A 21648-nucleotide genomic window follows, 5' to 3' on the forward strand; every position below is an offset into this window, starting at 1 on the left:
AGTTACATGTTTTGGCAAGTTTTGATCACCCTTGAGGACAATCCCTACATAAATTCTTCGGAGCTAGTTTCTTAGAAGTATTCTAAATTAGTCCTCAGTCTCAGATACATTTCTCCTACATAAATGTTCACAGGAACTTCAAAGAATAAAAACCATGAACTACATTTATGCATTTTATTTCTTATTTTTAGATTTAATTATGTATGTATTCTGGCATTGGAGTTGGCTCAGGATGTCACACTTAGGAAGTAAAATTATGGTAAAGTGAGATGAAACCATGTGAAACCTCCTTTATATTTCTTATATTTATTATTTTGTAACCAGGTGAAAGTGTATTTTTTTTTTTACATTAAGTCTCACTGCTGAAAAATTGTCAGGGAAGAGAGCTATGCTTTACAAACTACTTGAATCTTTTCCATTGAGGTTGTGTTAAAGTTTAACTGTAGGAATGTTTAACTAGCCTCATCCTTAATTTTACCTTATTAATTGATAACTTTGAAATAAAAATGTCAAACAGTAAGGTTAATCTAAATTCCTAGTAAAATGTACATGAAAGTTGGTACATACATTAAATACTTCAATAACACAAAGTAAGGACAAAGTATACTCAACAACACATTTTATTATATTTCTTAGTAGTGGTTCCTTTCTTTCCCTTTGGTAAAACCCAGATAAGGCTTTAAGAAGGGCTTAGTTTAACAGAACTTACTATAAAATTAGTTTTTCCTTTATACATTGTAATTTAATTGTTCATAAAGCCCAAAAATATGGGTCACAATGCATATGACTTTTGACAATAAGTGACACATTTAACACAACCTATTCTGTAAAATTAAAAAAAAAGGCTGTCTCGTTTTATCATCAAAAGTTGTTCTTGAGAAATTTTCTATACACATTGGGTAAAAATACTATCAACTAATATGTCAATACCTCCAATGTAAAAATAATTAGGTCACCTAACACTGAATTATTGCAACTGATAATCTAACAAATTGAAAACTGCTTTTCAAACCCATGTTCTAAAAACTGCATTTTGGAAAATATATATTTTTTTAATGATGGTGGCAACGTAAAATGATGAGAAGAATGTTTAAGTTATCAAACTTAGTATAAAAATACATATGGGTACATAAATACAAATATAGCTCCATTTCTTGACTTCTACCTTTCTTAAAGTATGTCAAAAATCTTAGAAAACATCTAGATAACTAGAATATAGAGAAGAATGTAAACAGACTAGCTGGAACAAGGCTTTATCAAAACAAGGCTTTATCAAAAATGATAAGGCAATTTATTCAAAACACCTATTAACTATAATAAAGTAGTCATGTGGGAATAACTTGTTTCTGTTGTTTGACAGCAGTGAGTTATAATTGTAGTCTTTTATTCCTAAATTCAATTGCATCGAATGAATAAAGTGTTAAATTTTCACTTAAAGTAATTCAGTTTCATCAGTTTTTAGAGAAATATAATACTTTAGAACAATGAAAATAAATCAGTGTGTCTTAACAAACTAAGTTCATACTAAGTGAAGTTTTAGTCTTCTTAACAGGTGCTGGCCAAAATCAAAATTGTAGAATAATCTTCACAAACTCTGAGTTCAATTCAGATCTGTAAGTGAAAAGAACATGAAATCCATGGAAAAAATTAATTCTGACAATACAATAAATCATCTATTACATATTAAGGACCCCTAAACTCTATGGAAAATAGAAGGAAAAATTCCAAGTACATACAGAATTTTTCTCAATTCCTGTCTGCTGCCAGTAAGTCTTTATGAACTCTTTGAGAATGTTGTAGATTATACCATTGTTCTTAATATAGTTTGGAATCACCTTCTTTCTTCTCATGCTAGTGACTATAGATCTTATATTTTGCAAGTAGGAATGGACATGTGGCAATCTTAAAAATGGAAAACTGTGGTACTAAACCAAAATCTCCTCTTCATATTTACATACACACTACCGTTCAGCTCCCACCCAGCCTTCAATTCCACCACAGGTGTCACAATGTTCAAATGTTACTTAATACACAACACAACTGTATGTTAAGTTTTGGCACAGAAAATAATCATTCTACTGTCAAAAAATTAATTTAGTCCTAAGAATCCTCTGGCTCAGGCTCCCCAAAGGAAGTACATGAAGAATATAGCAGAACAATATTTGTTTCTCATCCTTGTTCATTTCCTACTTATGGGTATGCTTTAAAATGTACACAACTTTTATATAGTATTTCATGTTTAAAATGCATATAAATGCATGGTAAAAAAAAATCTGGTAAAAATCTACATTGGAGGTATGTACTCAATATTTCTTTAACTCGTGGAGTAATCTGAATGATCTGAAAATATATTAAAAATAATATGGATCAATCAAAAATATGGATCTATAAATGAATAAAAGGACTGATGTGATGTGATAGATCAAGTATAGAAAAATGTAAATTGTCTAATCTTGTTGGTACATAAAAGTGTCCACTTGACATTAGAAACTCTCAACTTCTGTGAATGTCTGAAAATGCTCTTAATAAAGGTGTCTGTTAGTGTCTGAAAGATCTGGAGATCCCCGCTCTAGATCAGTGACTACCAATGTGGCATGAGCATCAGTATCGCTTGTGGTGCTCAACTTATCCTAATTACTTCATATACACATTCTAAGAAAATCAAAATGAATTTTATTTAAATAAAATAAAACCAGAACAGTGAGACATTTATTACTTTTGTTACACTTAAGCTTTATTAGTAAGAAAGCAATCACTTTCCATAAAACAAACAGTGATATCTGATAAAATAATGTAATCCCCATATATAACTTGACAACAGACCTCCATTTTGGAGTATGTTGCAATTTCAGTCCTTGAGCAAGCTGGTTCAAACAAGATTCTTCTGTTAACCTACTAATATTTCATTCAAAAGAAGGCACATTCTCAAACTGCTGCATTTCTTAATAGCTGTCTCTATAGACATTCTCACTTAAGCAAGTTTTCACTATGGATTGCCCACTGTTAGAGCTACTAATGCTCTTTTAGAAAGAAATGTTTCAAAGGATTATAAGGTTTTTTAAAGTGTAAGACATCTGACTACCTGGTTTCTGAATATTAATGAATATTCAAATTCATGCAGTGGTCTTAATATATACTTAAAGTGTTCAACACTCCTACATTAAAGAAAGCTGAGGAAAGACCTTGTTTCTCTGTAGATAATTCACAAACAAAGCAAACAAAAAAATATAAGGTTTTGTCCATTACTTACATCATCAATGTCTTCGTCATCATCTCCAATATCATCAAACTGGATTTCATCATCATCTCCAGGACCAAATGTATCTGTATCATTGATTTTAGCTAAAGACATAATAAATACACTCCTATATATTCAAGATATTATTATGTAATTTGACTACAAAAACAAACATGTCTGGTATAAAATACTGAACTACACAAAACATTCTTAGAAGAGATATTTCAATTCAACCAATGTTTCATTACAAGAAAAATGTTACTACTGCAGAAAAATGCACCTCACAAAGTGAATTCACAATGAAATAACAAGTTCAGTGCTAAGTCATTACAATGAAGATTTTGTTTAAAAAGGCAGTGTATTTTGTTAATGAAGGTAGTGTAAATGAAGCAGGCCAATTCATGTTATCCTCACCCAGTAAAAGTGAAATATGAAGTACTGAGTCTCATATATTTTAACATTTCTTTAAATGTCAATAATTTCATCAGAAAGCTCACACTTATGTAAAAATCTTGTGTTTTCATAATAAAATGTAAAATAAAGTAGCTGCTAAGTGAAAAGTATGAGCTTAGGTAGTAGTACAATACCTCTTTGATGTTATGAAGGGCTTATTTTAATATATTCATGATTACTACAATCAAAATGCAATACTGTTGCCATTGGAAAGAAATGTCTATTAAAATATAAAGAACTCTACAGGAGACTATTATGCTAAGAGAGAGTGAGCATTTTTTTCCTATATAAATCAATACCAGTATCATAACTGTTTTCCTTTCTTAGCTGAAAACTAACAATTTCTTGAAAATCACTGAAAACATTGTAACAATGTATTCTTTAATAGATACTACCAAAAGAATATTTTTAAGGAACTGATTTCTATTTATTATTAAAGTATTAAACTATAAGGTATCAAAAAATATTTATATGACAAGCACACTAAAAACTAACTCTGTAAGTCCATACACAAACAATACTTAAACAAGACAAAATTCTATCAAAATGGCTTCATCTAAACACCAACAAATAATATCATAGGACCAAAAAATACAGTAACTTTGATATTACCATGTTCTGGAAGCTCGCCATATGCCTTCAGACTTCTAGCTTCATCAGCATTGTACTTTAAAATTACATCAGCTTTGTTATCCTTAGAAATAAACAAATAAGTTTCAAACCGATAGTCCACAAAATGTCCCACAAATTACTTCTGAATTAACATATTAAGAAAATACTCACAAATTGTCCTATTTTTCTTCACCTACTCTCTACTTTCTTAAAGAAAAAAATTCTTGGGTTTAAACAAGTAGGAGTTTACATGCATGACCAAATAATGATTTAGCCTAGAAAAATTATTTATACTGTTCACTTTATTAAGAGAAATAAAAAAGCTAAGAAAGAAGTAAATAAAACAAAACAAAACTGAAAAAGAAAGGTGTAATGGGATCCCTTTTAGGTTAAACACTGCAACTGAAAGCCAAAAATTGTATGATGACCCAAGAAAATTAACATACCTTTCTATATTCAGTGGTTCTTAGGATAGTTAACCTACTGGAAGCACTTAGAGAGGTTAAAAAAGATATTTATAACTCCTAAAGATTGACAGACCTGAGATGATATCCAAAATCCTGTATTTAAAAAGCTCTTTTGATTGTTTCCCAATGCAAATATCCCCGATAACTGTGTGCAGTTTTTAAATGTTCATATTTCACCATTTTAAAGAATCTGATTCATTTAGAGTTTGAAGGCTTACAATGGACCTAAAAAAGACCCTAAGAAAGGCAACTGAAATGATCACAGTGCTGTAGCTGTTGTGTAGTATAAACCACCACTTCACAAACTTCAAAGGACATAGAAAACACATAGGGATTTTGTTAAAATTCCAATTTCGAGTCAGCAGATATGAGACTGGGCTAATATTCTCCATTTCTAACATATATGCACATGGTGATGTTGTTATAATATATGAATGATTCTGCTAGCAACAATACAAAATTATTCACAAGATTAAGATCAGAACATCTAATCATCCAAGACCTTGGCTATTACCTTCTCATTAGAATATTAATCCTTTAAGAATTCTGGTTTCATTGTCCATAAAGGAAATCTAGTAATTATTCTTTTACCACTTTGAGGTTTCTATAAAGTTAAAATAAGATAATGGGCATAAAAATGATACATGTTTAAAAAGTGATCACAAGTTTATATTGGAGAATATTAAAAAAAATCAATGCATGATCAGATTCAGTCTATAAAAGTTGATACAAAAAATGAATTCAGTAAGTATCAGGATACAAAATCAAAACACAAAAATCAGTGTCTCTACAAACTATCAGTAAAGTATCTGGAAAAGTATAAATGTAAACAATCTCATTTACAATCGCATCAAAAAGGACTCAAGAATAATTTTTTTAAGATTTTATTTGTAAGTAATCTCAACACCCAACATGGGGCTTGAGCTCACAATGCTGAGATCAAGAGTCACATGCTCTACCAACTGAGCCAGCCACGTGAACCCTAAGAATACATTTAGCCAATGTATTTGCAAATTAATCAATGTGATGCACCACATTTGTAAAAGAAAAAAGGATAAGAGCCATTAGATCATTTCAATAGATGCAGAAAAATCATGTGGCAAAGTATAACATCAATTCTTGATAAAAACCCTCAACAAAATAGATTTGGAAAACATTTATCAATATCACAAAAGCCACCTATGAAAGACACACAGCCAATACTTTCTCAATGGGGAAAAAACTGAGAGCTTTTCCTCTACGGTCAGGAACAAAGACAAGGATGTCCACTCTCACCATTTCTATTTAACACAATACTGGAAGTCCCAGCCTCAGCAACAACAGACAACAAAAAGAAATAAAAGGCATCCAAATCAGCAAGGAAGAACTCAAATTTTCACTATTTGCAGATGACATGGTGCTCTATGTACAAAACGCAAAGCCTCCACCAAAAACCTGCTAAAACTGAGACATAATTTAAGTGAAGTTAGAGAATACAAAATCAACAGAGAAAAGTCTGTCTCAATTCTGTACAACAGTAAGGCAACAGAAATAGAGATCAAGAAACTGATTCCATTTACCACTGCAGCAAAACTCGAAATACCTAGGAATAAACCTAACCAAAGAGGTAAAAGATCTGTATTCTGGAAACTATAATAAAAAACGGATCAAAAAAAGTGAAGAGGACACAAAGAAATGGAAAGACATTCCATGCTCATGGATTGCAAGGACAAATATTGGTCAAATGTCTATCCTATCACAAGGCATCTACACGTATAATGCAATCCATATCAAAATACCAACAGCATTTTTCACTGACCTAGAACAAATGATCCTAAAATTTGTGTGGAACCACAAAAGACTCCAAACAAAGCAAACTTGAAACAGAAGAACAAAGCTAACACTGGAGGCATCATGAGTAGAGCTGGACTTTAAGCTACACTACAAAGCTGTGATCATCAAGACACTATGGTAATGGCACAAAAATAGACACATAGATCAGGGGAACAGAACAGAGAGCCCAGAATGGACCTTCAACTCTATGGTCAACTAATCTTCAACAAAGCAGGAAAGAATGTCCAACAAAGGAAGTCTCTTCAACAAATGGTGTTGAGAAAATTGGACAGCCACATGCAGAAGAATGAAACTGGACCACTTTCTTACACCACACATAAAAATACATTCAAAATGGATTAAGACATAAATATGAGATCTGAAGCCATAAAAATCCTAGAAAAAAGCAAGGGCAGTAACTTCTTCGACATCTGTTATAGCAACTTCTTACTAGCTACGTCTCTTGATTTTAGGGAACAAAAAGCAAAAATAAAGTACCAGGACTACATGAAAATAAAAAAACTTCTGCACAGCAAAAGAAAACAACCAACAAAACTAAAAGGTGACCTCTGTAATGGGGGAAAATGCCTGTAAAGGACATTTTTGATAAAGGGTTAGTATCCAAAATATATAAAGAACTTCTAAATTATAAAAGAGACAAAAAACAATCTATTTAACAAATGGGTTGAAGATGGGGTGCCCTGGTGCCTCAGCTGATTAAGTGTTTGACTTCAGTTCAGGTCATGTTCTCAGGGTTGTGGGAATGAGCCTGGCGTGGGGTTTCCACCTCATCAGGAAGTCTGTTTCGCCCTTTCCCACTCTCCCTGCTTGTGCTCTCTGTCAAATAAATACATATATATATATATATTTTTTAAATGGGCACAAGATACAAACAGATATTTCTCCACAGAAGACATCCAGATGACTAACACACACGAAAAGATGCTCAACATCATTCATTATCAGAGAAATACAAATCAAAACCATGATGAGATACCAACTCCACCTGTCAGAATGTCTAGTTTAACAACACAGGAAACAATAGATGTTGGTTAGCATGTGGACAAAGGGAAACCCTCTTATACTGCTGGTGAGAATGCAAACTGGTGCAGCCACTCTGGAAAATATTATGGAAGTTCCTCAAAATGAAAAACAGAACCACCCTATCACCCAGCAATTGCAGTACTAGAATTTTACCCAAAAATATGAATTCAAAAGGCTACATGTACCCCAATGTTTATAGCAGAATTATCTGTAAGAGCTAAACTACGGAAAGAGCCCAAGTATCTATCAAGAGATGAATGGATAAAGAAGATGTGGTGTACATATATACAAAGGAATATTACCCAGCTGTCAAAAGGATGAAACCTTGCCATTTGCAACAATGTAGATGGAAATAGAGGGTATTATGCTAAGTGAAATAAATCTGTCAAAGAGAAATTCCGTATGATTTCACCCATATGCCTCTTACCATAATAAATAGAATTATATAAAAGAGTAACAAGGAAATACAAGACTCAAACAATTGGATCTGAAAGATTATTTAAAGAAAACTCTACAAAATAACAGCATAAAAACAGCAATACTTTTGCTCAGAGTTTGATTAAATATATAGTTTTAAGTTCCAATAGGTTGAAAGCTCATGGAATATGTCAGTCTGTGTATAATCTGAAGGATGACATTATAGAGGGTAATTATGTTCTTTCCTAAGTGCTCATATCAAATTTATACCTTATATATACAAGTTTGTACTGTACTGTACTGTACAAGTGAGTTCATGTCTAATTCTTCTAGATCATACTGTAAAACTTTTGGAGAATAAAGGTATAACTTATTCAGCAGCTTTCTCCAAAACAGTATTTCTCAGACATGGACTTCAAGACCTTTAAGTTTAAAAGTAAAAAACAATTACCTGCTGAGACCCCAACATAACATTATTAAATTTTTGTTTTGACAAGAACCCTAATAAAAATCACCATCATACAGACTATTATTCTCGGAGAAAAATTTAACAATATTTTTACAAAAGAAAACTCACAATTTAGCTTCATGAGAAAAACCATTCAACACCTGTACATCTTCTCATTTCATCACACAAAAGTGAAGAGGTCAGTCCACATAAGTATTTCACAGACCGAGGGGCACCTGCATGGCTCAGTTGGTTAAGCTCTGCATTTGGCTCAGGTCATGATTTTAAGGTCCTGGAACTAAATCCTAAATTGGTCTCCCTGCTCAGTGAGGAGGCTCCTTCTCCTCTTCCTGATCATGCTGTTTCTTGCTATCTCTCTCTCAAATTAAAAAACAAAATCTTTAAAAAAAAAATATTTCAGGCTGACTGGCACTTGGGAACCCATAATCCTTGGAATACCTAGCGTAATGCCTAGAATATAACTGGGCGTTAAAAAGAATGAGAACAGACTAATTTCTGGTATTTAACCAAATTTATAAGAGATTATGTATGCATATTATATTTAAAAAAAATTATACATAAAGGACAGTATTGAATGAGCAGGTCTTCTCATAACATACATGTATCATTAATCTCTGTGGGAATTATTCTGAATTAGGAAAATACCATAATCATGAACACAACTGGTCCTTAATTTATTTTGAAAATAGAATTTTAAGAAGGCATAAATGCCTAGAACTAATCAAATATGTCTATCTTCTAACTTCTAAGCATTAATGACTTATTAAATAAAAGGACACACTATAACTTTAAATGTATTTGTTACCTGATAGTCTCGAAGACCAACCAATATAATGTCTGAGGTATTTATCCAAACCTATAAAAGAAAATTTACTGCATATTATATTTAATCAAAATAAGTAAAAAAAAAAAAAGAATGTTAAACCATTCTTTCCACATAAAAATTCACCCTACGTGGAAAAAAGTTTTTAAGACAGTGAAAAATAACAACACATATACTATACATGGAGTGTGTACATATTCATAAACATATATACAGAAGCAAAATTAGTCTAGTTAATGTAGTTTTACTGTACTAACAAAAAAAACTATACTACACAGTAAAGTTAGTTTCAAATTTTCTAATTTAGGATGTTAAAACATTAATAATTTTAAGTAGTTTAAAAATCACAAAAGGATCATTTGTGTCATGGACATTAGAGGGTTTTAATCACAATCCACTCAAATAATATTCAATTACTCAAAATATACAAAAATCAGCCACCACCTACATTAAATAGCCACTCTGTTACCATTCTACAAAAATACAGGATCTAAACCCAGCATTTATTTGGAAAATGACATATTAACAGAAGAAAAAAAATTTTAAGTTATAAAATCGGAGATGAAGGAACTTTTAACCAACATGAGTAATAAATCTGAACTATGGTGATGGGGAATGAAATACTATTATTTAACATAATCCAATATCAAATTTCTCTAATATACTTTTCCCAAACCAAAATCCAGTCAAGGAACATGTAGTATAATAAGCAGTCTCATGGTCTTCTTTAAATTCTCTAGCTTTTTTCTCTTTCCTGACATAACATATTTTTTAAAAGTACAGGCCATTTATTTTGTAGACTAGATTTGTCTGTTTCCTCAAAATTATAATCAGAGTAAACATTTGTGGTAGAAATACAATATTAATGAAACATAATTATTTGTACATATAATTTTCTGTTATATAAATTATCACTAAAGATTGTATTTTTTTTTAATTACAAAGTCTAAAAACAATTATTTGAAATCTTAAGGAATGTACAGAAGTAAGCTGCGTGGCCCTTACATAGCTAAAGTAGAGTCATTTTTTTAAAAAAGCAAATTTTCGATGAAAGTGAAATAAATCTCCATACTCACCTTTTTTCTCAACTTCCCCCTGATATGACATAATCTCTTTACACCATCAAAACACATAGCTTCTAATCGTCCATTTCCCAACATTTTAATTACCTGAGCATACTCTGAGGGGTTGAGGAGGAAGAATATGAAATACTGTTCAGTATTTGTTAAAAGGTAATAACTGAAATTAGCATACATTTAATAGCCTCATTTACTGTTCAATTTAGAGTAAACTGTAATTTTTTAAAAAAGGAATAAAGCTTCATTAACAAAAAAGCTTAAATATTTTATCAAGAAAGGGTTCTTTGAAGGTGATATTCTAATATATCTAACATATATTACTCTAAAATATCTGATATATTATAACTATACTCAAGCAAATCAGAGAACTCATTTGACAATTTCTACAACCTGTTCCAGCTATACTTAACACTTTATTACCATATTTTTAATTAGACTTTTAATTAGATTTTGTTTAGAGTCATCAAAAGCCTACAGATGATGTGTCTAAGGTCACAAATGCCATTTCTATGACATGCTATCTCCATTAATATAAAATTTTAATTGTCTACCATTTTGAGCAATCAGTTCACTTTTATCTTTATGACTGAATGCTCTACTTTTAGACATCAAAATGGCTCACTCTAGAATGTAAACTGTAATCCTGGCTTATCAATTTCTCACATTTGGCTAGAAGCCCAATCTTGGCTCTTCTTTCAAAGCTTCAGAAACTTTAGGAGTAAAAAACCAGTAAGTTAATTATTAATAATATTTACTTTAGAATAACTTGGTGATTCTTCTAAAGATCTATAACAAGAATAATGTTCCAAGATAAAACGCCAAATGTTTAAAGTATTTCCAAAAGCAAGCTTCTTCAGGAAGCCACCTTATTCTACTGCCACCAGAAAATATTGGTAACATAAAAGCATTAGTAACATGGAGCAGTCCCTTCGAGACTTAAACAACAACAGCAGAAGTGAGAGTGACAAGAAGGAAATATAATTACTACAAAATCTTCACACTACTAAAGTTAATACTAAGAACTAACCCTAATTATAACTTATAATTAGGTCGACAGATAAATTTGAATACATGGTTGGGATTACACATTAAGCTTCCACTTCTTTAAGATGAGAAAAATAAGATAGCAAAGAAAAAAAAAACATGAAAAAATTTAGAAAACAGGCCTGAAAACAAACTTCTAACAAAGTGAGAAAGACAAAGGTTAAGTAACTGTTTTTAGACAGAAAATATGTTTTATATACACAATAAAAATGCTGACTTTCTAGTGGCTTGCATGTATACGGTGACTATAAGGTTTTGCTATGAGGTGCTAGAAATTACGGACAAGTAAAGAAATGTGAATATATATTACAACAGTAAATTAGAGCCATTCAATAGAGTTTTTCTGTTGATGGTAGCACACATATGAACTGAATAATATGGTAATTCAAAATTTGAATTTCACTTAATTTAAATAGCAACATACAGTCGGGGGCTAATACAATGGAGAGCACTACACAGTACTAGGTAACACATAATTTTTCTTGTCTTATTTCTATTGATTATAACGTGTTGTACTTTTTATCTTTATGATTTATAAGTGGGAATTTGTTTTATAATAGCATAAATGCTGAAGTTAAATTTCTTGTAATAATTCTGTAATTATGAAAGAAAAACCCCCTTTTTCTTAGGAGATAATGTTGACGTATTAAGGGATAAAATCTCTAACTACAGAATTAGATGTTTGTAAAAAAGTTTACCTAGAGAATGTCTGTTATACCCGTATCCAATTTTTCTGAAGAGTTTAAATTTTTTTTTTAGTGGAGAAAAAAATAATTTCCAGTCTTTTTTTAAAAACTCATTTTCTGTAACTTTGGCCTTCCTTAGTCCAACAGGATTAATCAATAATTCATTTTTATTACATTTTATGATTACATGTTAGCATCACTGGAGAATGAAGGGCCCAAAAGTCGAATATATTCCTCAAAAATATCCATAGTTAAGAATAAAGTATGATATTTTTAAAGCTTAATTTGCTTTAAACTATAAAATTCTCTCAGTTGTAACGAGCTCTTTTTCACAAAAGAATTAAAACTATATTTACAAAAATGCCAGAGCTAGTATAGAATTGGTTATTTAATAGACAAATTTTGGAAAGCTGGGGTAGGGCACTATAAATGAGGTGGCAAAATGCTCAGGATTATGACTAAGATCCTTTTTCAGGTGAAAACTGAAATTCACACTAATTAAAAAAGATGTACTAAGTTAAAATTTTTACCTTGTCCATCCTCTTTAAACACCAATTCTCTTTTTTCAGATTCATTTTCATTCTTGCCCCTACGTCTGTTTTTACCTCCTTTACCTAGTTGATTTAAAAGTAAATAAATTAAGTGTAATAGTCTAGATTCCATACAGTAAGTTATCAAACAAGGTGAGATAAGGCTTAATATAAAATCACTTAGGGAAAAATATTATCATTTAAATAGCACTACAACACTAACGGAATTCTAAAAGATTTTAAAAGTTATATAACTTGGTTATCTAATTCATTACACTAAAATTTTTCAATGGTTCCTTCTGGTCGTTTAAAATTAACATATAATAAAACCACACACTATTTGACACTTGTTTTTGGATTTTTCTGACATAAAAATACATAGACTTCATTACCAGAGATGCCTATTAGTATTTTATTGTCTTTCCTTTCCAAATAAAATAGGGTTGCAAACATTCTCTTCTATAACCTATTTTAATTATAGTCACATAAAGTATCCATTTCATATCAATAATCACAGACCTAGAGAACATTTTAACATACAGTTAATTTTTAACTATGATAAGTTGTTTCAATTATTAATTATGTTTAATTGAAGATTATTCCACAAATGCAACAACATATATGTATTTCCTTAGCCTCCATATGAACTATACCAATCTACATTTGCATTAACAAAACAGGAGGATTCTATAGTGCCTTGCCACAGCCATACCATGGTAAAAATTTAAAATCACAATTAATTTATATTTTTTTAATTTTTGCTTTAACTAATGTGGAATGTATTTGAATGCATTCTTATACGGCATGAAGAGTAATTTCCTAGAAAAGATGTTGTAAAACTCAAATGTTGTATTATGTAGGTTAGTTTTCCCACTTGGGAGTTGAAAGTACACTTACTAAATTTGATAATTTGTGAACTGTTTGTCTCAGAATAGGATAGATAGAAACCTTTACTTGCAGTCTATGTTATAGGAAAGGACGCCTGAGAAATTGATAAATATGTAAAATGTCTTTTGGAAAAGTGTTAAACTGTGAAGGACTGTACGAAAGTGAACCACCACACATGAAACCATATAGCTATCAGGGTGTCACCTACTGTTTACAAAGAAGAGATTTTATCTTCAACAATAATGAAGTGTCCTTAGAAAAACACTACATCTGGTAGTCATAAAGCAGGAAACACCTGCTTTATGCTTTTTTATTGCTTTAAATATTTAAAATATTTAAAGAACTACTCAAGAACAGTGTCGCGATGGACAGAAGTGCTACACTTAGGAAACCCAGGCTGTCCCGGGCACGTCTCCCCGACAGATGCATATAGCGTCCCAGGCAGTGTGGCGAGAATGCAAAGCAAAAATCCACATTCTCCCGCATTAGGCCCTACAAAAATGGCGTCCGCTCCCCGTCAGTGTGACCTAACTAAAAACGAGAGTAAAGTCCTAGCTCCTCTGCTGAGCAAGTCTCCTCGCGGAGGAAAAACGGTCATGGGGCCTGGGGAGAACGGTGGTTTGGCTAGCCGCATATTACCTTTATTCTTTGGCATGGCGGTGACTGCTACTTCCCGGTGCTTTCGATTTCTTTCCCGTTGAGGTGGCACAGCAGCTACTCCTCCCAAGATTGTAAAAGACGAAGTAATCACAACCTGTGACTGACAGTAATTTGGACCAAACTCCACTAAGTCGTCCCAGAAGTACGGCAGCGGGAAAAGGAAACGGCGTTATGGCCGCTTACGTCATTTTCCCTTGCCTCTAGTACCAGACTGGATCTGCGTCCTCGCCTACTGCTTCTACTGCGCCTGCGTAGGCTACCGACGTGTGGTTCTCCTAGTAAGAGAGAAGCACACTGAAAGACTTCAAAACAAGGGTAAAATTCCTGCAAAGGCAGGGTTAGTGAGCTGAAAAGAAGCGCAATCAAAGATAGACCACGCCGAACTATGGGTCCTAGTTAAAAATTCTTTAAAAGACTGCTAGCTGAATCCAGAAGTCTGTTGCTTTGTCGTGTCTCCCAGTTCCACAAGTTATTGACACATTAACTCTTACTTCTTACCTAAATTTTAGCAGGTCATGTTCCCATGCTCAGCCACCTCGTAGTACTTGAGAAAGACTAGACACCCTTTGTGCGATATTCTTGTTACTACTTTTTCTTTTTCCTTTTAAAATTGAGGTAAAATTGCACAGTAACTTTGTGTAAGTTTAAATTTAACATTGTGTAATGTGTTAACGAGATATTTACGTATTGAAATATGACTGCCATAACTTTACCTAACCCTTTCTGTCACTTCACATAGTTATCAGCTGACTCTAACACTTAACATCTAGACCCTTAGTAACTTGAACTATGTAATACAGTATTCTTGACATAAATACTATGCTGTGCATTAAAGAACTTTTTCAAACTGTGTCTTCCTTGCCTCGTGGTAAACCTTATTAGGACAGACATTTTAGTCTTCCTCACCTTTACCAACACTCAGTAGAATATCTAAGAGGTACTAATGCTAGATAAAATAGGAAAGAAGAAACGGAGATTAAATAGAGGAAAACTTAAACTCAGCTTCTAAACTTTACAATAAACACAGGTTTGAACAAATGCCTAAGATGTCTATGCCACAAATATCCTAGAAGAAATTCCACTTGATTATAATACATAATCATTTAATAGGTGGCTACTATTTTGTTGAGAGTATCTGCATCTGTGTTAATAGTAGACATTACCATATACTTTTTTGTAATGTTTTTATCTGGCGTTGGAATTAAGAAAATGTTGACTTCATTGAATAATGTCATATTTCCTCTTCCACTTTAAAAGAAAATATTTATTTATTTATTTGACAGAGATCACAAGTACTCGGAGAGGCAGGCAGGGAGAGGGAGAAGCAGGCTCCCTGGCGAGCAGAGATCCAGATGTGGGGCTGATCCCAGAACACTGGGATGATGATGCAAGGTGAAGGCAGAGGCTTTAACCCACTGAGCCACCCAGGCGCCCCTCCTCTTCCATTTTTTATAAGTTATTTTATTCAGTGACTTGTATAATTCACAAATCTGTCAAAGCTAGATTCACCAATTTTATGGATGTTTTTCTTTACTGATTACAGTTTTACATTGTAACCATGTCACATTTTCTATTTCTTTTTGACACATTTTGGTAGTTTGTATTTTTCAAAAATTCACTTATTTTATCTATGACTTGTAATTTGTGGGTATATAAGTATGTATTCTTTAACAATCCTTTTATTTTAAAATAGAAATAAAATAATTCTACTTAATTTATGAAAGGCCATAGTAATACCCCAGTTTTTGTTGCCGATTATAGTCTTCTCTCTTTTTTTCCCTCTCAATCTAGTGTTGTGAAATTTCAATTCAAAACAAAAATCTTATCCCAACCCAGATATCTTCTCCACTGTGAAAATAAAGAGAAACCCCAGTAATACGGATTTGAGGAAACCAGAAAGGGAGCTCCAATGCTCTATGATTCATCATCAATTGCAATAAGGGTCAAACAGGAGTATTGCAAGTAAATACTACTTTAGCTACTCAAACAAAAAACAAACAAACAAACAATCCTGAACCCAAGGGCCATAACTTTATAGAGAGGAAAACCCTAGCCTGTTCCATCCTACTGTGAAGTTTCCCATTGTCAATTTTCTCTGTGATCTTCAAGCATCAGTTATCTTTATGAACTTTATCCTGATCCTACCAATATGCATAGGGTAGAGTGCATATAATTTCTCCAGTGCCCCAATTAAATAACTAAGTAAGTAAGTAAGTAAATAAATAAATAAATAAATAATAAAGTTAGTCTTTAAAAGAACTTTTTTTTTAAAAGATTTTATTTATTTATTTGACAGGCAGAGATCACAAGTAGGCAGAGAGGCAGGCAGAGAGAGGGAGGAGAAGCAGGCTCCCTGCTGAGCAGAGAGCCAGACGCAGGACTCCATCCCAGGACCCTAAGGTCATGACCTGAGTTGAAGGCAGAGGCTTTAACCCACGGAACCACCCAGGGGCCCCAAAGAACTTTATTTCTTCATATAGGCTATGAGCTATTGCCCACTGTCTTGTCTTGTCTTTTCACCCACTTGGACTCCCTTAAACAAGTCCTAAAAGGGCAAGTGTTAACAAAGTCTTCTAGCTTTTGTTTAGATGGGAGTGTTAATATTTTTCACTATCAGTTTGCTAATATAGAGTACTTGTTTAACAGCCTTTTAAGATAGTTAATTAATTAATTAATTAATTTGCAGTTTGAATTTATCAATGCCATGGCTTCTGGCTTTCAAATTGTTTTTAAATTTTAGGTGTTTTAATGGTCACATTAAAAAAAGTTACAAGAAACATGAAATTAATTTTAATAGTACATTTTACTTATACCAATACATCCAACATAATCTCATTTCACCATGTAATCATTATAAAATTGTTAGAGATATTGTATATTACTTTCACACATGAAGTCAGAAATCCAGTGTGTATTTTTTTTCCAGTGAGTATTTTATATCCCCAGCACATTTCAACTTGAACTAGCCACCCTCCAAGTGTTTGTTAGCTCTCATATTGGACAGCATGGCTCTAGTTGATTATAATAAATCATTAGTTTGCTAGGGCTCTGGTACATTTTCAAGTTAACTTGTCAAGACACTTGTAATACCACAATGGGTCTATGGAGCACACCGACCTTCCCCTCAACATGGATCCCCTGGGGAGTTAGGGAAGAAACTTTACCTCTTAATTTTCATCAACAAGATGCAATGCAGAAATTTTAAAAAAATATTATCATTTATTTTATATTATTTTTTTTATTTTCAGCATAACAGTATTCATTGTTTTTGCACCATACCCAGTGCTCCTTGCAATCCGTGCCCTCTCTAACACCCACCACCTGGTTCCCCCCACTTACCACCCCCCGCCCCTTCAAACCTCTCAGATTGTTTTTCAGAATCCATAGTCTCTCATGGTTTTCCTCCCCTTCCAATTTCCTTCAACTCCTTTCTCCTCTCTAACTCCCCTTGTCCTCCATGCTATTTGTTATGCTCCACAAATAAGTGAAACCATATGATACTTGACTCTCTCTGCTTGACTTATTTCACTCAGCATAATCTCTTCCAGTCCCATCCATGTTGCTGCAATAGTTGGGTATTCATCCTTTTTGATGGAGGCATAATACTTCATAGTGTATATGGACCACATCTACCTTATGCCTTTATCTGTTGAAGGGCATCTTGGTTCTTTCCACAATGTGGAGACCGTGGCCATTGCTGCTATAAACATTGGGGGTACACATGGCCCTTCTTTTCACTCCATCTGTATCTTTGGGGTAAATCCCCAGTAGTGCAATGGCAAGGTCATAGGGAAGCTCTATTTTTAATTTCTTGAGGAATCTCCACACTGTTCTCCAAAGAGGCTGCACCAACTTGCATTCCCACCAACAGTGTAAGAGGGTTCCCCTTGCTCCACATCCCCTCCAACACATGTTGTTTCCTGTCTTGCTAATTTTGGCCATTCTAACTGGTGTAAGGTGGTATCTCAATGTGGTTTTAACTTGAATCTCCCTGATGGCTAGTAATGATGAACATTTTTTCAAGTGTTTGTTAGCCATTTGTATGTCTTCATTGGAGAAGTGTCTGTTCATATCTTCTGCCCATTTTTTGACACGATTATCTGTTTTGTGTGTGTTGAGTTTGAGGAGTTCTTTATAGATCCTGGATATCAACCTTTTGTCTGTACTGTCATTTGCAAATATCTTCCCCATTCCGTGGGTTGCCTCTTTGTTTTGTTGACTGTTTCCTTTGCTGTGCAGAAGCTTTTGATCTTGATGAGGTCCCAAAAGTTAATTTTCCCATTTGTTTCCTTTGCCTTTGGAGACATATCTTGAAAGAAGTTGCTGTGGCTGATATCGAAGAGGTTACTGCCTATGTTCTCATCTAGGATTCTGATGGATTCCTGTCTCATGTTGAGGTCATTTATCCATTTTGAGTTTATCTTTGTGTATGGTGTAAGAGAATGTTTGAGTTTCATTCTTCTATATATAGCTGTCCAGTTTTCCCAGCACCATTTATTGAAGAAACTGTCTTTTCTCCACAGTATATTTTTTTCTGTTTTGTCGAAGATTAATTGACCATAGAGTTGAGGGTCCATATCTGGGCTCTCTACTCTGTTCCACTGGTCTATGTGTCTGTTTTATGCCAGTACCATGCTGTCTTGGTGATCACAGCTTTGTAGTAAAGCTTGAAATCAGGTAACGTGATGCCCCCAGTTTTATTTTTGTTTTTCAAGATTTCCTTAGCAATTCGGGGTCTTCTGATTCCATACAAATTTTAGGATTATTTGCTCCAGCTCTTTGAAAAATAGTGGTGGAATTTTGATCAGAATGGCATTACAAGTATAGATTGCTCTCACAGTATGACATTTTAATAATATTTATTCTTCCGATCCAAGAGCATGGAATGGTCTTCCATCTTTTTGTGTCCTCTTCAATTCTTTCACGAGTGTTCTGTAGTTCCTTAAGTACAGATCCTTTACCTCTTTACTTAGGTTTATTCCAGGTATCTCATGGTTCTTGGTGCTATAGTAAATGGAATCGATTCTCTAATTTCCCTTTCTGTATTTTCATTGTTAGTGTATAAGAAAGCCACTGATTTCTGCACATTGACTTTGTGTCCTGCCATGTTACTGAATTGCTGTATGAGTTCTAGTAGTTTGCGGGTGGAGTCTTTTGGGTTTTCCATATAAAGAATCATGTCATCTGCGAAGAGAGAGAGTTTGACTTCTTCATTGCCAATTTGGATACCTTTTATTTCTCTTTGTTGTCTGATTGCTGTTGCTAGGACTTCTAATACTCTGTTGAACAAGAGGGGTGAAAGTGGGCATCCTAATCATTTCCTGATCTCAGTGAGAAGGCTGCAAGCTTTTTCCCATTGAGGATGATATTTGCTGTGGGTCTTTCATAGATAGATTTGATGAAGTTCAGGAATGTTCCCTCTATCCCTATACTTTGAAGCATTTTAATCAAGAATGGATGCTGGATTTTGTCAAATGCTTTTTCCGCATCAATTGAGAGGACCATGTGGTTCTTCTTCTTCTCTTATTGATTTGTTCTATCACATTGATTGATTTGTGAATGTTGAATGATCCTTGTACCCCAGGGATGAATCCCATCTGGTCACGGTGGATAATCTTTTTAATGGGCTGTTGGATCCTGTTTGCTAGGATCTTGTTGAGAATCTTAGCATCCAAATTCATCAGCGATAGTGGTCTGAAATTCTCCTTATTGGTAGGGTCTTTGCCTTGTTTGGGGATCAGGGTAATACTGGCTTCATAGAAAGAGTCTGGAAGTTTTCCTTCTGCTTCAATTTTTTTGGAACAGGTTCAGGAGAATAGGTGTTATTTCTTCTTTGAAAGTTTGGTAGAATTCCCCAGGGAATCCATCAGGTCCTGGCCTCTTGTTTTTTGGAGGTTTTTGGTCACTGCTTCAATCTCATTACTAGATATCGGTCTATTCAGGTTGTCAATTTCTTCCTGGTTCAATTTTGGGAGTTTATAGTTTTCCAGGAATGCATCCATTCCTCCAGGTTGCTTAGCTTATTGGCATATAACTGTTGATAATAACTTCTGATGATTGTTTCTACTTTCTTGGTGTTAGTTGTGATCTCACCCTTTCATTCATAATTTTATTAATTTGGGCTTTCTCTCTTTCTTTTGGATTAGTATGACCAATGGTTTATCGATTTTTTGATTCTTTCAAAAAACCAGCTTCTAGTTTCTCTGATATGTCTACTGTATCTCTGGTTTCTACCTCATGATCTCTGCTCTAATCTTGATGATTTCCCTTCTTATGTGTGGAATTGGTTTGATTGTTGTTGATTCTCCAGTTCTTTAAGGTGTAGAGACAGCTGGTGGATTCTGGATTTTTCAATTTTTTTGAGGGAGGCTTGGAAGGCTATGTATTTCCCCCTTAGGACCGCCTTTGCTATATCCCATAGGTTTTGACCAAAGTGTCTTCACTCTCATTGGTTTCCATGAATTGTTTCAGTTCTCCTTTGATCTCCTGGTGGATCCAAGCATTCTTAAGCAAGGTGGTCTTTAGCTTCCAGGTGTTTGAGTTCCTTTGGAACTTTTCCTTGTGATTGAGCTCCAGTTTCAAAGCATTGTGATCTGAGAATATGCAGGGAATAATCTCAGTCTTTTGGTATCAGTTGAGTCCTGATTTGTGACCCAGTACGTGGTCTATTCTGGAGAAGGTTCCATGTGCACTTGAGAAGAATGAGGATTCTTTTAGGGTGGAATGTTCTATATATATATTATATATATATATATATATATTATATATATATATATTATATATATATTCCATCTGGTCCAGTGTGTCATTCAATGCTCTTGATTCTTTATTGATTTTCTGCTTCAATGATCTATTTCTGAGAGAGACGTGTTAAGATCTCCTACTATTAATGTATTCATATCGATAGACTCTTATCTTGATTAACAGTTTTCTTATGTAATTGGCTGCTCCCATATCGGGGGCATAGATATTTACAATTGTTAGATCATCTTGGTGGTAGTCCCTTTCAGAATTATGTAGCGGTCTTCTGTATCTCTGACTACAGTCTTTAGTTTAAAATCTAATTTTTCTGATATGAGAATCGCTACCCTGGCCTTCTTTGAGGCCCATTGGCATGAAAGATGCTTCTCCATCCCTTCACTTTCAGTCTGGGTGTATCTTTAGGTTCAGAATGGGTCTCTTGTAGACAACATATGGATGGGTCCTGTCGTTTTATCCAGTCTGCAACTTTGTGCCATTTTGTGGGCGCATTAGGCCATTCACATTGAGAGTGATTATTGATAGATATGTTTTTATTGACATCGTGTTACCTTGAAGTCTTTCTTTCTGTAGATTGTCTCTATATCTGTTCGATGCTAATCTTAGGATATTTTCTCTTTTATAGAACCCCTTAATATTTCCTGCAGTGTCAGCTTGGTGGTCACAT

General features: G+C 33.6%; 1 protein-coding gene across 1 annotated transcript; it reads right to left on the reverse strand.

Moving 5' to 3' along the window:
* Window positions 1-602: 602 nt before the first annotated feature.
* LOC125092614 (eukaryotic translation initiation factor 1A, X-chromosomal-like) lies at window positions 603-14381 on the reverse strand. The gene is made up of 7 exons (XM_047717021.1): window positions 14202-14381; window positions 12675-12758; window positions 10412-10515; window positions 9318-9368; window positions 4304-4385; window positions 3251-3342; window positions 603-1611 (listed from the first exon to the last, which is right to left on the reverse strand). Exons 1-7 carry the CDS (start codon window positions 14215-14217, stop codon window positions 1606-1608), a joined length of 435 nt encoding a protein of 144 aa, XP_047572977.1. The 5' UTR covers window positions 14218-14381; the 3' UTR covers window positions 603-1605.
* Window positions 14382-21648: the final 7267 nt, after the last annotated feature.

The sequence above is a fragment of the Lutra lutra genome, chromosome Y (genome assembly GCF_902655055.1).
Source record: "Lutra lutra chromosome Y, mLutLut1.2, whole genome shotgun sequence".
In the NCBI taxonomy this organism is placed as follows: Eukaryota; Metazoa; Chordata; class Mammalia; order Carnivora; family Mustelidae; genus Lutra; species Lutra lutra.

Bases quoted from the DNA above. Each gene is read 5' to 3' on its own strand.
- LOC125092614 (XM_047717021.1), bottom strand. The intron at 10,516-12,674 runs GTAAAAATTTTA...TCAACCCCTCAG, and splicing joins GTTTAAAGAGGATGGACAAG to AGTATGCTCAGGTAATTAAA. The intron at 4,386-9,317 runs GTAACAAATACA...TTTATTTCTAAG, and splicing joins TTGGTCTTCGAGACTATCAG to GATAACAAAGCTGATGTAAT.